The sequence below is a fragment of the Carettochelys insculpta genome, chromosome 15 (genome assembly GCF_033958435.1).
Source record: "Carettochelys insculpta isolate YL-2023 chromosome 15, ASM3395843v1, whole genome shotgun sequence".
NCBI lineage: Eukaryota > Metazoa > Chordata > Testudines > Carettochelyidae > Carettochelys > Carettochelys insculpta.
In genome coordinates this window covers 4822346-4836409 of record NC_134151.1, presented here as the reverse complement: position 1 = coordinate 4836409, position 14064 = coordinate 4822346, and the positions used below count along the sequence as shown (strand labels likewise).

At 42.7% G+C, this 14064-nt stretch overlaps 1 protein-coding gene across 8 annotated transcripts in view; it reads right to left on the bottom strand.

Moving 5' to 3' along the window:
* The window catches only part of FBXW11 (F-box and WD repeat domain containing 11), a 124398-nt gene that overhangs the window by 12250 nt on the left and 98084 nt on the right, over positions 1-14064 (bottom strand). For all 8 annotated transcript variants that reach the window (XM_075009481.1, XM_075009488.1, XM_075009482.1 and 5 more), the window contains 4 exons: positions 4503-4640; positions 3784-3902; positions 2518-2767; positions 377-495 (listed from right to left, as the gene is read on the bottom strand). In XM_075009481.1, coding sequence (XP_074865582.1) covers positions 377-495; positions 2518-2767; positions 3784-3902; positions 4503-4640 — 626 coding nt within the window. The remainder of the gene's footprint in view (positions 1-376; positions 496-2517; positions 2768-3783; positions 3903-4502; positions 4641-14064) is intronic.

Below are 14064 nucleotides of genomic sequence, written 5' to 3'. Positions count from 1 at the left end.
AGTAGGCGGGGTCTTTCGAAAAGGAGCCCCGTCGGGATGAGCCGCGCGGTGGCGAGGCGCGTCAATTTCGAAGTGCCGCGGCGGCCCACATGCTAATGAAGCGCTGAATATGCATTTCAGTGCTTCGTTAGTAAGCTTCGAAATGGCTATTTGCGTGGCAATTTTGAAGTTTTTGGCTAGTGTAGATGTAGCCATGATGTATTAGTTGTTCCCTCAGAAATGTTTGCCCCTTCTAACACTGACTGTCACTTAATATGGTGGGGGTGTCAATGTAGCATAATTTCAAGAGCCCTAGTGGGAAGAAAACCCCTTCTTGATTACATTTGCAAAATGTGCACTCTCTCCAACATGCTTTTAGCAAGAGTCTTCTACCCACCTAATGGTGTTGTCTGATGATCCGCTCACAACTAGTCGATCCCTGTACTGTAGGCATGCAATGCCACGCTTGTGCCCATTCAGAGTACGAACAAACTCACATGTGCTTGTACTCCAGACCTGTGGGAAAAATGAAAAACGTTCCATTTTTAGAGAGCTCAAGATTTTGTAACAGAAATTATAGTCAAATTTCACTTAAAATGTCAGGACTTTAAGTAGAACTTTGAGGGAAAAAACAAATGAAAGTTTAGACTAAGCTCTTCAGGGACTAGGACCATGAGGCATTTTGTATTTGCACAATGTACAACAAAATGGAGCTCCAAAGCTAACTAGGTCCTCTCTGAACTGCTATAATACACAAACTGGTTCAATTTGACTAAATCAGCTTAAATTTAAAATAGTAAACACATTTAAACATTTTTAAAAGCAATTATTGCTTAAGTAATTTTAAAATTGATAGGATTTAAATTTTGGCTGTCTAGTAATCAGATCACAAAGTAACAGGTTTCTGGATACAGAAAGACAAGTCTGGACACACTTAACCTATTTGCTATCACTGACATGGACAACAATCTACTGCTTACTAGAAACAAGGCCAAGGACTCTTGACTTGAGGCTGAATGAACAGAGTTTGAGAGTGGGAAGATGGGTTTACTGATAAGAGAACTGTTTAGAATCTTTGTGCCCTTTTATTTTTAAAAAATTTATTTTAAGTTACCTAAAGAGTCCAAAAAGCCATTTTCCATAAGACTTTACAGGCTGGCCCTCTATAAACCAGACTTCCCTTGTCGAGCAAAATCCCTGGCCCAGCATCCATGGATGCTCCCAGTCTGGGGCACTCATGGGCAAAAGCCAGGGGCCCGGTGCCCAGTAAATCCTCCCTGCCCTCCCAGAGCACCACAAATAGCTCATTGGCAGAGTTCAAGCTCGGGGAAGGAAGGAGGGGGAGAAGTACGGAATGGAGCAGGGGTGCTCAGGTGAAGAGGCCAGGAGGCTGCAGAGGCTTGTGGCCAGAAGCAGTCTGCAGCTGATGGTGGAGCCCCACAACCAGCAGCAGGGACCAGAAGCGCAGCTCACCAGCCACACAGGGCTCCACCCCTGGGCCCCAGCTGTGGGACTCCACAGTCATCCTGTCTCTTCCCCTAAGTAGCCCCCACCCTCACTCTGCCAAGGCCAGATGTTGTGCTACTGCTGAAGCAAAGCCCCGTGGACAATGGCAACAGAGGGGCTGGCACTGACTTCTCCTCGTCTGGCAAATTCCCTTGTCAGGACCAGTCAAGTCCCAGGGCTGCCAAACCTGGGAGGTTCAATCCGCAGTACCTTTTACTTGTTTCTGAGATATAGCAGCTGGAATTAGGGACGCTGCCACATCCCTGGCTTAAAAAGGTTTCCATTATAGGCAGGTTTTATCGTTTGGTTCAACAGCTCGCAGCACTTGCTCCACAAAAATCTATTCCAGAACTCCTGGTTTGGGACATAACTACTAAAAAATACCCTCTTGGTATAGTCTTCACCAGCTGTGGTTCTAGTGAGAGAGGGATGGAAATGTCTCTTGCATTAGTAAGTTTGGGACAACAGAGCTTCTGACATGTAATATGCTCATCAAATACAGTCTTTTAATCCCTCAAGCATGGTGAACTTTGCTTTATTTGCTGAAGTGGTGTGGTAGGGAAAGCAGGCTGCTAATATGTCTGGAACAGAATCATCAATTTGTATAACACAAATCATTTGGAAAAAGCACAGGAAAGTACCACATTTAATGTCTAGATGGTTTCATGACCTAATTCTAGTTTAAGCATGTCATGAGGAGATTTTAAGTTTTTTATAACTGCATGGAAGAAGATATAAAAAATGTTAGAAGCCAAGCTATTTGCATAAAGGCATTAACATCTAACAGGAAGAGACTAGATGAACAGTAAAGAAAGAGCCACAGAATTGCTCATGTTCACATTGGGGAATTGGATTTTAAAGCACACGTTCAACTACTAAGCAACTACTACCTTAAAGACTAAGCAAACTCCTCTGAGACTATTCAACAATCGGATGTTTTTCTGAAGGAGACTCTTTTAAACTGTTGAGCACACAGTCATTCTGTTTGTAATTTCCTGAGTAAACAAAGCAGGGCTCTTTCTGAAAACTTACTTTAATGGTCCTGTCACCTGATGCAGAGACAATATACTTGTCATCAAAGTCTACAACATTAACAGCAGCACGATGGCCAACCAATACACGACGCAGGGTGATATCAGTAGGTGACGCCATATCCCAAACAGCAATGGACCTGTCCTTTGAACATGTCACCATTAAGCCATTACAGAAACGCAGATGAAGCACTGCCTCATTGTGGTGAATCAGTGTGTTCAGAACTTCGCCTGTATTTACATCCCAAACTCTAAGGGGAGGAAAAAGTGAAATTGATTCTGAATTATAGCATGACTACACACATTACAAATAAGAAATGTACACAATAAAGTGTGGTCTGCTGGTCTGAGGGACAGGTCTCCTCAACCATTTTATCCTTCTGGATGCCCAAATTAAGTTTCATGCCTTCATTCCAGAAGTCATTTTAACAAAGCAGCTTATGTATAAAAAGCACCAAATCAAGCAGAAGTTGAGGATGGATTACACAAAGGACTGGTCATGAGGTATCAATCTTTCACCTATATGAAAAACGCCAGGTCAAGTCCCAATCACTATCAGCAGAAAGCTACTGCCATCCTATGGCTGTTCAGTAGCTCAAGTGAAAAGAGGAGGGGGTACTTGCCACTCAATTTCTATTGCAAAGGCCAGAACACCAGAACAGAGACCATAAATGGCTCTCAGAGATTAAGAGCTGAATGGCCATGGAGAATGAAGTCTCCTTTGGGCCAACGTAACAGCAAAATACACTGAAGAAACCTACATTGCCTCAGACTGTGCTGAAACTCGCTGGAGTGTTGCACTTTCCAGGACCGTCACAGAATTTTTTTTTTGACCATTAAGTTCACACAAATTTAAATATAAGAATACAAGAACTTCTGGCGAATCATTTAATATCTTATCGCCAACAGGGGTCAGATGTTTCCAAGGAAGGTGCAAGAAAACCTAAATTGGACAATTATGGACTGGTCCACCCATTTGAGAAGTTTCTTCCTATCCCAGGCAGGTGTTGGCCTGTGCTCTGAATCCAAGAGTTAAATTCTTTCAAAACTTTTGGAATTCATATCCTACAAGAATGCAATTCTAATACCTGGGGATCCATACTGCATACAATCAATCATCTACTGTACCGTGTACCTAGCTTTTAAAGGCACAGTATTGTGTGTGTATTGTGGTTTGGTCCTTGCACTTCAGTACCTGCAGTGGATTATTTGTTCCCAGTGCCGCTACCCCAGACGTGAGTTTGTTGTGCTGATATTTGAAACTCACCTCACTGTGGAGTCTGAAGATCCAGTTACGATGACTCTCTCGTCATACTGCAGGCAGAGAACAGAGCCAGTGTGCCCTGTTAATACTTTCAAACATTCCAAGCTTGTTTTATCCCAAATCTGTCCAAAAACAAAGATATGAGTCCAAATTTTCCAACGGTGGCAAAGAAAATCTATGAGCAACACAGCATGCACATTCTCCTGCAGTTCCTCGGTGGGGGTCTTGCACCTTTTTCTTCTGCTTTTGCATCCTCTTGCCTTGCCAAGAAGACAAGCATGCTGCTAGACAGATAATGAAACTACCAACCATGATATCAGACAGGAGTTCGTCCTCCATAAGGAAACACTTTGTTTAATATGAAAAGAGCTGAAATTAGTAATAATCCAAACCATTAACAAAACCAGAAGATGCAGCCAAGCAAGGGGGCACAAGCCGTCTGTTTGTAATAAACCTGATTTCACAGAAAGTGTTGATTTTCAATCTGGTCAAAACTACCACAACTAGCAGTCCACAGTATTCACAAGGCAAAACAGGAGCAGAGAGAGGTTACCAGCCTCCCTCGCAAGGCCACGTAAAACATGCCACCCCCACAAAGTTGCACAAAAAATACTATCCCACAAAAAGACGAGAGAGATATGCCCCAAGGAAACAAAACCCTTTCCAAGTCTAAAGCCAAAACACAGGCAGCGAATCATCACTCAATGAGGAAGTATATTTACCTTAATGGAGTTATCCCTTAGGCCACTGATGATCTTTTCATCATCATACTGTAAACAGTAGACACCTTTGCTATTTTCAGAGCGGCACTGAATTCTTTGCAAGTTGTGTCGTCCACATCGCCAGTTAGATTCTATAGTCTAGAAAGAGAGGCGAACTATTTATTCCAGGAGATGAATAAAACTGTGTACCTTAGTTAAAACCATAATTTCCATGGCCAAAATGTAACTTGGGTTTTTCACCTGGAGTAAAACTCATTATGAGCACACTGAATACTCTTCCAACAGGAAAATATGTAAAATATGACTAATTAGAATTACAACTTTTTAATTTAAGACAAAGCTTCCCTCATTGTTACAACCACCAAACTTGCACCAGGATCTCTAATGCTGGACGCACAGATCGTCCAATAGGAAAAATTCAGTTTGTTCCTTTAATTAATCCATCATCTGCTATAAGTAGCAAAGCCGTCATTTTATAATTCATCAACACCACAACATACTCAGCTCTCATTTGGGACCAAAATGGGTATTAGGTCCCAGCTTGCAAAATTCAACATATCAAATAGCAAAATATATTAACCATGTATATTAATGTTGTAAAATGTTTTTGTTTTACATCTCATTTTAAAATCTGATGAAAACCAAGAAAAAATAAAATGAAAACATGAAATAGGCACTGTTTTAAAAAATGAAAATTAACCATTGGGAAACTGCCTTTAAATTCTTTTTCAGATGTTATCGACTATGTGTTCCTCCTAAACTCTCTTTTAAACATGAAATAGCTCAGACTCTCGATTTGATTTTGTGGTGTTTACATTGCTGTGGAAATAGTAAATTCAAATCTGGTGTATTGTAACAAATAGGCTGTAGTCAATTTAAAATTGAAAGCAGATTCACATTCTATCTTTTAATCAACTACATTGGCAAGAAGACACATGCTGAGCCATTTCAAAGAAATCAGGGATCCTGGTTAGAAGATTTATAATGGTATTCAAAGAGTAAGTGTTGCGGAACAAACAAGCAAAAGCACAGCACAACATATGGAACCCCTAGATACACTGGGCTAGTTCTCATTCTGTTAACACAGAGAAGGTAGATCAGTCACGTGACAGAATGCAGTGTTTGAAAGAGGGGAAAAAAACCAGGCGAATTGGAATCTGGCAGTTGATGAACTGATTATTTGTTCTGTAGAACTTATCTCTTTGATACCTTGAAGTTATGCTCAATTTATAATCTCCAGTCTTCTCTCTCTCACTCACACCCCCCCAACACCCACCACCCACCCCCTGCATGGCAATCCTACTAAACCATCACCCCTGAATCAAGAGTCCTGAACTGTTGTGTGTTCCTTCTTCAGGTTTCCTCACAAAAAAGCCGACAAAACCACACCCCACCAAAAAACGGATCTCCCAATTTTTAAAAGATGTTGCGAGGGAGAACACAAGAAGTGGGTCTGTCCCACGAAAGCTCACCTAATAAACTATTTTGCTAGTCTTTAAAGTGATACTTTACTGCCCTTTTTTTTTTTTTTTTTTTTTTTAATAACTAACCCACAACACTCTTCCTGAGGCGCCAGAAGGGCGCAATTGTCTTACACAAGATAGGCAAGGGTGGTGAGCAAAAGAGAAAGCTACGCAGACAAAATCGCCCACTTCTCCCTTGCCCTCTAGTATCGTTTATAAGAAAACAGGAGGCTGACAGTTTCTGCAGTCCCCCTGGGCAAGATGCGTGTGTGGTAAATGTGGGGGGAGGCTCTGCACCCTCCCAGAAGGAACAAGGCCTCCAACCTTCAGCACTGCCTGGAAGTCAGTGCTGGGCTCATGCCAGAGCCAGAGCCACATGAAGCAGTGCTGTGCAAGCAATTTTAAGGGCCTGAGGTTCCACCCACTGTCACAGTAGCAGTCCTGTCACTGGCCACCATCAGTCTCTACCACTACATCTGGGGGAATGACCCCGAGAGATAGTGCCCCAGCTGCATTCACCCCCTTGGGCGAGCAGGCAGATCTGGCAGCACTCCACCAGCTCCGACTGGTGGGACCGGCTGGTCCTGGGGCAATGGGCTGACCAGCAATGGACACTGTTTTAGGATGCTCAAGGACACATTGCTGGAACTGTGTGGCTGGTTTGTCCCTGCCCTAAGACATCACAACACCAACATGCAGCCAGCCATCCCTGTGGAGAAGAGGGTCGCGACTGCCCTCTGGAAGCTGGCCACCCCTGACAGCTACTGCTTCGTGGGTCACCAATTTGGCATCAGGAGGTCCGCTATCAGGGCCATTGTGATGCAGGTAAGGAAACCATGTGGCCACATGCTGCACATAGGGGGTGGGGAGTCACAGGAGGAGATTGGGGATGAGGGGCAGGGGGCTGAGGGGCTCACCTGTAGCCCAGGTTCCTCACCTCCCCCAGATCCTCACACGTCTGGTCTCCCCCACCCACAGGTGGTACGAGTGCTTAATACCATCGTGCTGCAGCGGTTGGTGCGGATTGGCGACGTGGATGCCCTCATTGCTGGCTTCGACTGCACTGGCTTCCCCAACTGTTTCGGGGTGGTGAACAGGACCCACATCCCCATCCATGCCCCAGAACACAGCAATGGCCAATATCTTAATAGGAAGGGATACCACTCCATGGTGGTGCAGGCCCTGGTGGACCAGTGAGGACAATTCCTCAACATCTACTTTGGGTGGTCGGGACAGATCCACAATTCAAGGGTGTTCCAGAACTCCAGCTTGTTCCAGAGGACAGAGGCAGGCACCTGCATCCCCCACCAGGAGCTGGCCATTGGGGACATGCAGGTGCTCCTGTGCATAGTCAGCAGTGCAGCCTACCCGCTCCTTCCATGGCTGATGAGGCCCTATACAGGGCACCTGGACCCCACCCAAGAACAATTCAACGCCAGGCTGGCATGGACATCGAACCCCGTTGAGCTCGTCTTCAGGCATCCGGAGGAAGTTCCAGTGCCTCCTGAACCAGCTGGATGTGGGGAAGCAAAATGTTCCCCAGGTTGTGGCTGCCCGTTGTGCCCTCCATAACTTGGTGGGGCGGAAGGGGAAGGACTTTCTGCAGGGGTGGGGGCCAGAGGGTGGCCTAGCACCTCACCCACAGTCCCCAATAGCCCTTCGTGAGTCATCTCCATCCCTGAGGCCCTTCCAACCCCCCACCATTCCACCTCCCAACCCTCCACACCACCCTCCTACCTGGACCCAAAAGTAAGAATATGGGTATGGACTAAACAACCAAACCTTTACAACAAAAACCAAAACCATATGTCAAACAAAACTGTTAATGACCTAGACCAATTAATTACTCAAAAATAAAGACCTCTACATGGACTATGGACATCAGTGAACTATACACCTAACTATGGGAGGAGTTGGGGCAGGAAACCTCTGATTGCTCATTTCAGTATCTGTTGGTTTGCAGGGGGTTTTTTGCAGGGGGTTTTTTGCAGGGGGAGAAGGAGCCATTTAAATGTCTGACATGCAGTATTCAGGACAATATTTAATGTTCTGAGAAACCGAAGAAAATACTATTTTAATTCATTCACTGTTTCTGTTTAAGTTCAATACTCAAAATTTCATCACTGGAAACTATTTAATAAGGTTACCATATGTACATATTGGGCATACAAGTGGGGCACACAAAATTATTTATACCTTTGTCTGAGCACTATGAAACAATGTCTATTTTAATTCTATGAGTAAATGTCATTTCGTTTTAGATGTTGTGGTGTGGCTACTGTGGGGAACACATCTCATGTTTTTGGGAACCTGTAAAATCCCCTTACATGGCGTAAATTTTCAATATACTGGGAAAGTAGCCATGATACACAGCGAATACACTGCAACATTACAATTGGCAATAGAGTAGAAACAGATGTGAGCACAGAGCAGTAATACTTAAAATGACTAAATACAGCTGAGTGGGTGGGCAACTGGGAAGACCCTCTGCAAAGAGCATGTTGAATATAGTACTTGTGACCATATAAGAACTTCTTGCTACATTGAATTTCTGTTGTGACTCAAAGGTGAAGTGGACAGATTTCTCCTACAACCTCCTTTAGCTGATATTCAAAATTAATTCTGTATATACAGATCAGGTAAAGTGTTTGTGTGGAGTTTCTACATTTTATGCAGCAATTGTTGAATCAGTGCTGCAGAAATCAAAGCTATCTTCACAAAAATTATAAAACCTTTGCCACTTGTTACCTGCAATTTTTATATACATCCCCTCAAAGCATCACATCATAAATTTAACCTCTAAACTTACTTCCCAGAACTACATGCCAGATAAACTGAAATGCTGATATATCAGTTTCCTACTGCATATATACACCACCCACAGAATAAAACACTTTTAAAACCAAAGTCAAAACCAGCAATTGAAAGTAGCTATCAAAAATACTGTAATTACAGGAGACTCTCCTCCACCCAGAACAGAATTTAAATCAAGGTGATTCGGAATAATTCATTTTACTCAGGAAAAGAATAAAAATGAAAAGTAGATTTAGTTTGGTTCCCTAGAAAAAATTACCTTCTGAGAAAGGAAGATGGATGTGCCTGGGACATGATAGGAAAGAAGCCAAAATATCTCCCATGTTAGCTGTATGACAGCTACAGTAACACAAAAAAAGGGATGGCTGAAAAGACCAATTGGCAAACTATACAGAGATTTAATATAGACAGTATGCAAAGGGGAGCCCAGCATAAAGAAGAATGTTAGACCCTTGTTAGTTCTCTAAGCAACGTCTGACTGTGGGGAAAGGGTTTAAGATTCAGCTGTCAAAAGCGTTATAACTAAAAGACATTACCATCCACAGATTCCCTCTAGAAAGGTGGAAATTATACTGTTATGGCATGGTTTTGTATTTTGATAAATCCATGTTGGCGTTTGCTCTTTACCCAATTATAATCTAAGTGCTTACAAATCAGTCGGTTAATAATTTGTTCCAATATCTTTTCTTTTTGTTCCCCAAGCCTTGAAGCCATAAGAACCTCATGGCCGATGACAATCTTTCCACTACAGGCTGAACCTGTCTCATACAGCACACACACATCTAGCAATATCTGTGGTATGGTGTGATTTTAGTTAGCAGGATATTACCATGGGTGTGGCCAGGTTTCCTGTGGCTCCCACTAAATTTGTTTACAGCCAGCAGTCCTGGCTCTCAATGTTCTGTGTACGTACTTAGCTCTAATTTACCCCAACTGTCTTGTAAGAGCCCAGTAAGCAGTGGAACTTGTTGGTAAACCTGCTGGACAATAATGACGTCCCATCACTCATCAAATTTTCTAATCCCGAGGGTGCTGGACTAGAGAGGTTCAACCTGTAATTTACTCTAGCAGGAATTTTTTGGATCATACTCCTGTCGGCATTTCTGGTGTCCCCCTCTACTGTTGCATTTTCCATGTAGCAGCAGAGTTCAAATTACATGATTTTTGCTGCTTCACTGCCCCCAGGATTCTGAAGAGCAGAAAAGAAAGCAGAGTTTTCAGTTTCACTCTGCTACTACTTAGGAAAGGTAAGAGAAGCAGATGAGTCACTGGAGCTCTGTCTTTGCAGCCTCATTAAATGTAGGCATCATATCACATTCATAAAGTTGTGCTTGTGAAGAGAAGAGAAGAGAATGTGTTTCACTTTCAAATGTAAGCTTGTATTCTGTAGAAATTGTTGGCTTAGGCCCTACTCACCAAGAAAGTTCCCACTTCACAATGTGATAAATCATTAATGGAAAATACAAGCAAGATTGTCAAGGAGGAAAGATTAACTTCAAAAATGACTGCATCTATTTTATTCTTGTAAGTAATGAAAAGTTGTTTTCTCTCAATTGCCTCCTTCAGGAAAATGAGCTGAAGAAATACATTTCCACCAGTATAAAGGTTCAATAGGTAAATCTCCAGAAAATAAGATTCAATTAAAAAAAAAGTGTGAAATCAACTAACTAGGCTGATTACTTTTAGTGTGTGTCTACACTTGTATTCCTCTTTCGAAAGAGGTATGCAAATGAGGGAGCTCAAAAATGCAAATGAGGTATAGATTTGCATATTTGGCACCTCCTTTGCATATTCTTATTTCAAAAGACCTTCTTTCGAAAGAAGAAAACCAGTGTCGATGCTGCTCTTTATTTCATAAGAAGGGTTCTTTCGAAGATGGGGTTTACTTTTGAAAGAGCGGCGTCTATTCTGGTTTTCTTCTTTCAAAAGAAACTTTTTTGAAATAATATGCAAATGGATCACTAAATATGCAAATATGCACCTAATTTGCATTATGATTTCCCTCGTTTGCGTATGTCTTTCGAAAGAGGAATGCAAGTGTATACGCATCCTTACAGATGCTAGAAGTACCTAAGTTGGTGGAAAAACTTCTTTAACTGCCTCAGTAATGTTCTTTCAGAACAGAATAACCAAAATTCGTTACATCCCTATTTGGATGTACCATCATATAAAAGTTTAAGAAATGTATTGTGAACCTGAAGAAAGTTTTTAACAAACATAAGGAAAGGTCAGCTTTGCCAAAGATGTACCAGAAAAGTATTCACCTTGAAAGAATCAAAGGCTTCCTGTCCTGCTTAATAATCATCTTAGTCCTTACAACATCACAGGATAATTAAGATATGTTTCAAGAACTGTCTGCAGTAAAGCAAAGCAAACAACTAGGGATAGAATGCTGAAAGCCAAGATTGATCTGAGTATATAACATGTACCCAACTCATTTTGGGGTAAATAACGCTTATATTACCTACTCAAAGATCAAAAGAGGACAAAAAACATAACAAAAGGCAAGGAAGTCTGAAAAGCTCACTCACCAACTCTGTAGAATAAGCTTTACCTTGGGCACAGCAGAGACACTCATTAAGTTCTGAGGAATTTAATAACTAAATATTAAAATCTTATCTGAAGGTTTCCAAATTTTACCACTCAATTGCAAAACAGGGGGTCACAACGTCTTAGCCAGACAGAGTAAACATGGGGGACTACAGCATGCCAGTAAGGTCTAGGGCAATCCACTGGTGAGCAGAACCACACCAGCCTCTGGGAAGCACAGTGGTAGATATAACAAAGATGTAGTACACACTTGCACTGAAGTTGAAAAAGGGATTGGGAAAAATATATGTCAGGGATGGTGCTTGGTCCTGCCAAGAGGGCAGGGGACTGGACTAGATAACCTCCTGAGGTCCCTTCCAGTTTTAGGAGATGTGTATCTCCAATTATACCTTATATCTATATTATACATCATGGTAGCATCTAATGCAGATCACCTAATCAGAAAGAAGAGGTACATGAGGCTTTTTTTAAACAACAAAATAATTCAAAACGCAGGACTTAGCAGTTCCTGGTGTTTTATCTTCCCAACAGGTGTCTGGGTAGTTGAAGTCCCCTACCACAATTAACATTTTGAATGGGGTCCCACAGATATTTGTCCTGTGCCAGGTTCTATACAGCATCTTCTTAAATGATTTAGATAAATGATAGAAAGTGCATATATAAAGTCTGCTGATAGACAGCAAGCTGGGAAGGGTTGCAGGCACTTTGGGGGATAGGATTAAAATTCAAACAGATTGGACAAACTGGAGAAATTGTCTGAAATAAATAAGATGAAAATCAATAACGGTAAATGTTAAGTACTATACATGTAGGGAGGAAACACAAAATGGAAAACTCCCAAGACTGTTGAAAAGTTCTTAGTGGATCACAAACTAAATACAAGTCAACAATGTTGCAAAGCAAAAAACAAAAACAAAACAAAAAAAACACACACCACATTCAAGGATATAGCAGCAGGAGTGCTGTAAGCAAACAAGAAATAATGCTTTCATTTTACTTCACAGAGATATGGCCACCACCGGAATATTGTGTCCAGCTCTGGGGCACCACATTTCTGGGAAGATATACAGCAACTGGGAAAAGTTCAAAAGATTGTTACAAAAATAATCAATGGTCCAAAAAAACACGACATATGCGGACAGATTAAAAAACTAAGTTTGTTTAGTTTCAAGAAAATACCAGTCTTCAAGTACATAAAAGACTGTAATAAAGAGGAGGGTGATAAACCATTCTAATCACTCAGGACAAGAGAAGAAGTCATGTGCCTTAATTGCAGTACAGAAGATTGATTGAGCTTAGACATAGGAAAACCTTCCTAACTGCAAAGGTAGCTAAACCCCAGAACAAATTAACTGTGCAGGCCGTGGAATCTGCCACTGGGGGGTTTAAAAACAGGTAAGATCAACACCTGTCAGGGATGGTCAAAACATGGTTTCTCAAACTGAGGGATGTGCCCCCCTGAAGGGGCATGAAGACATTCCGGGGGGGCGGGGGGTGAGGCGACCCAGCCCCCTCTTGTCATTTGCCCCACCCAAAGAAAAAGCCTGCCGTTGCTTTCGGCTCTCAGCCCCTGCCATTTTACACCGGTGACCCAGTGCAGCTACTATAAAAAGCAGGCAGCCAGCAAAGACCTACGTGGAGCTAGCTGCCTCCTGCAAAGGTGAATGAGTGTGGGTTGGGGAGGGGTGGGGGAGGAGGATGGGGTAAGAGTGGGGGCTGGTGGTGCCTGGCTTTGGGTGAGGGGAGGGGAAATGCTCGGGCGGCTCGTAGGGCTTGGGTGGCTGGCCCCAGCAGTGCGGGGCTCACGTGGCTGAGGCTGGTGGGTGGATGAGTGGCTGGCCCTGCCAGCGTGGGCAGCTGGCTCACGGCTGGGACAGCTGGTGGGTGGGCAGCTGGCCCTGGCAGCTGGCAGGATAGTGGGTGGACAGCTCTGACAGTGCAGGCCTCAGGCGGCTCACACAGACAGTTGGGGCTGCACCAGGCACCCACAAGAGAACAAGAAAAACCGTTTGTACTTATTTTTAATTTTTGTGTTTGTTTTAAATTACAAATTGAATTTTTTGTTAAGGGGGGCTGGACGATGGTAAAGAAGAGGTGGGGGGGCATGACGATTTCTCAAAAATCAAAAGGGGGGTGTGACGCTGAAAAGTTTGGGAACCACTGGTCTAAATATTACTTGGTCCTGCCAAAGTGCAGGGGACTGAACTAATGACCTACTGAAGTCCCTTCCAGTCCTACACGTCGACGTTATGGAACAAAGTAAAGGAAACCATTCCCTGCTCTAGGTGTAAATTTTTTTTAAAAAATTTAAATTACACCCAAATAAAGACAACTGACAGCTGCTCAAATGAGATGGCACTGTCCCTGGTAAGGACTACAAATTGAAAAGATAAATTACTTTTTCGAAGACACAGATATCAAGGTAAGTACTTCCCAGCAAGGAATCTGAAAACCTTGTACTTAAATACTCAAATACATGAAAATTAAATCAACATGTCACCTTCCAGACAGAAGTACTCATGCCTTCAGGAGAACAAGGAGAGATGTCTAGCTGAATTTTTTGTAACCTGATGCCTGGGCAATTTAATTATATCACATCCAGCTCTCAAGGGGAGATACAAACCGAGTGCAAGGAAAACGGGGAGGGCAAGCATATGGGTTATTGCAATGGTACATGCTTCAATACTAGACAGAATATCTGGCAGGACAGAACTAGCAAACGGCTGCTATTTTAC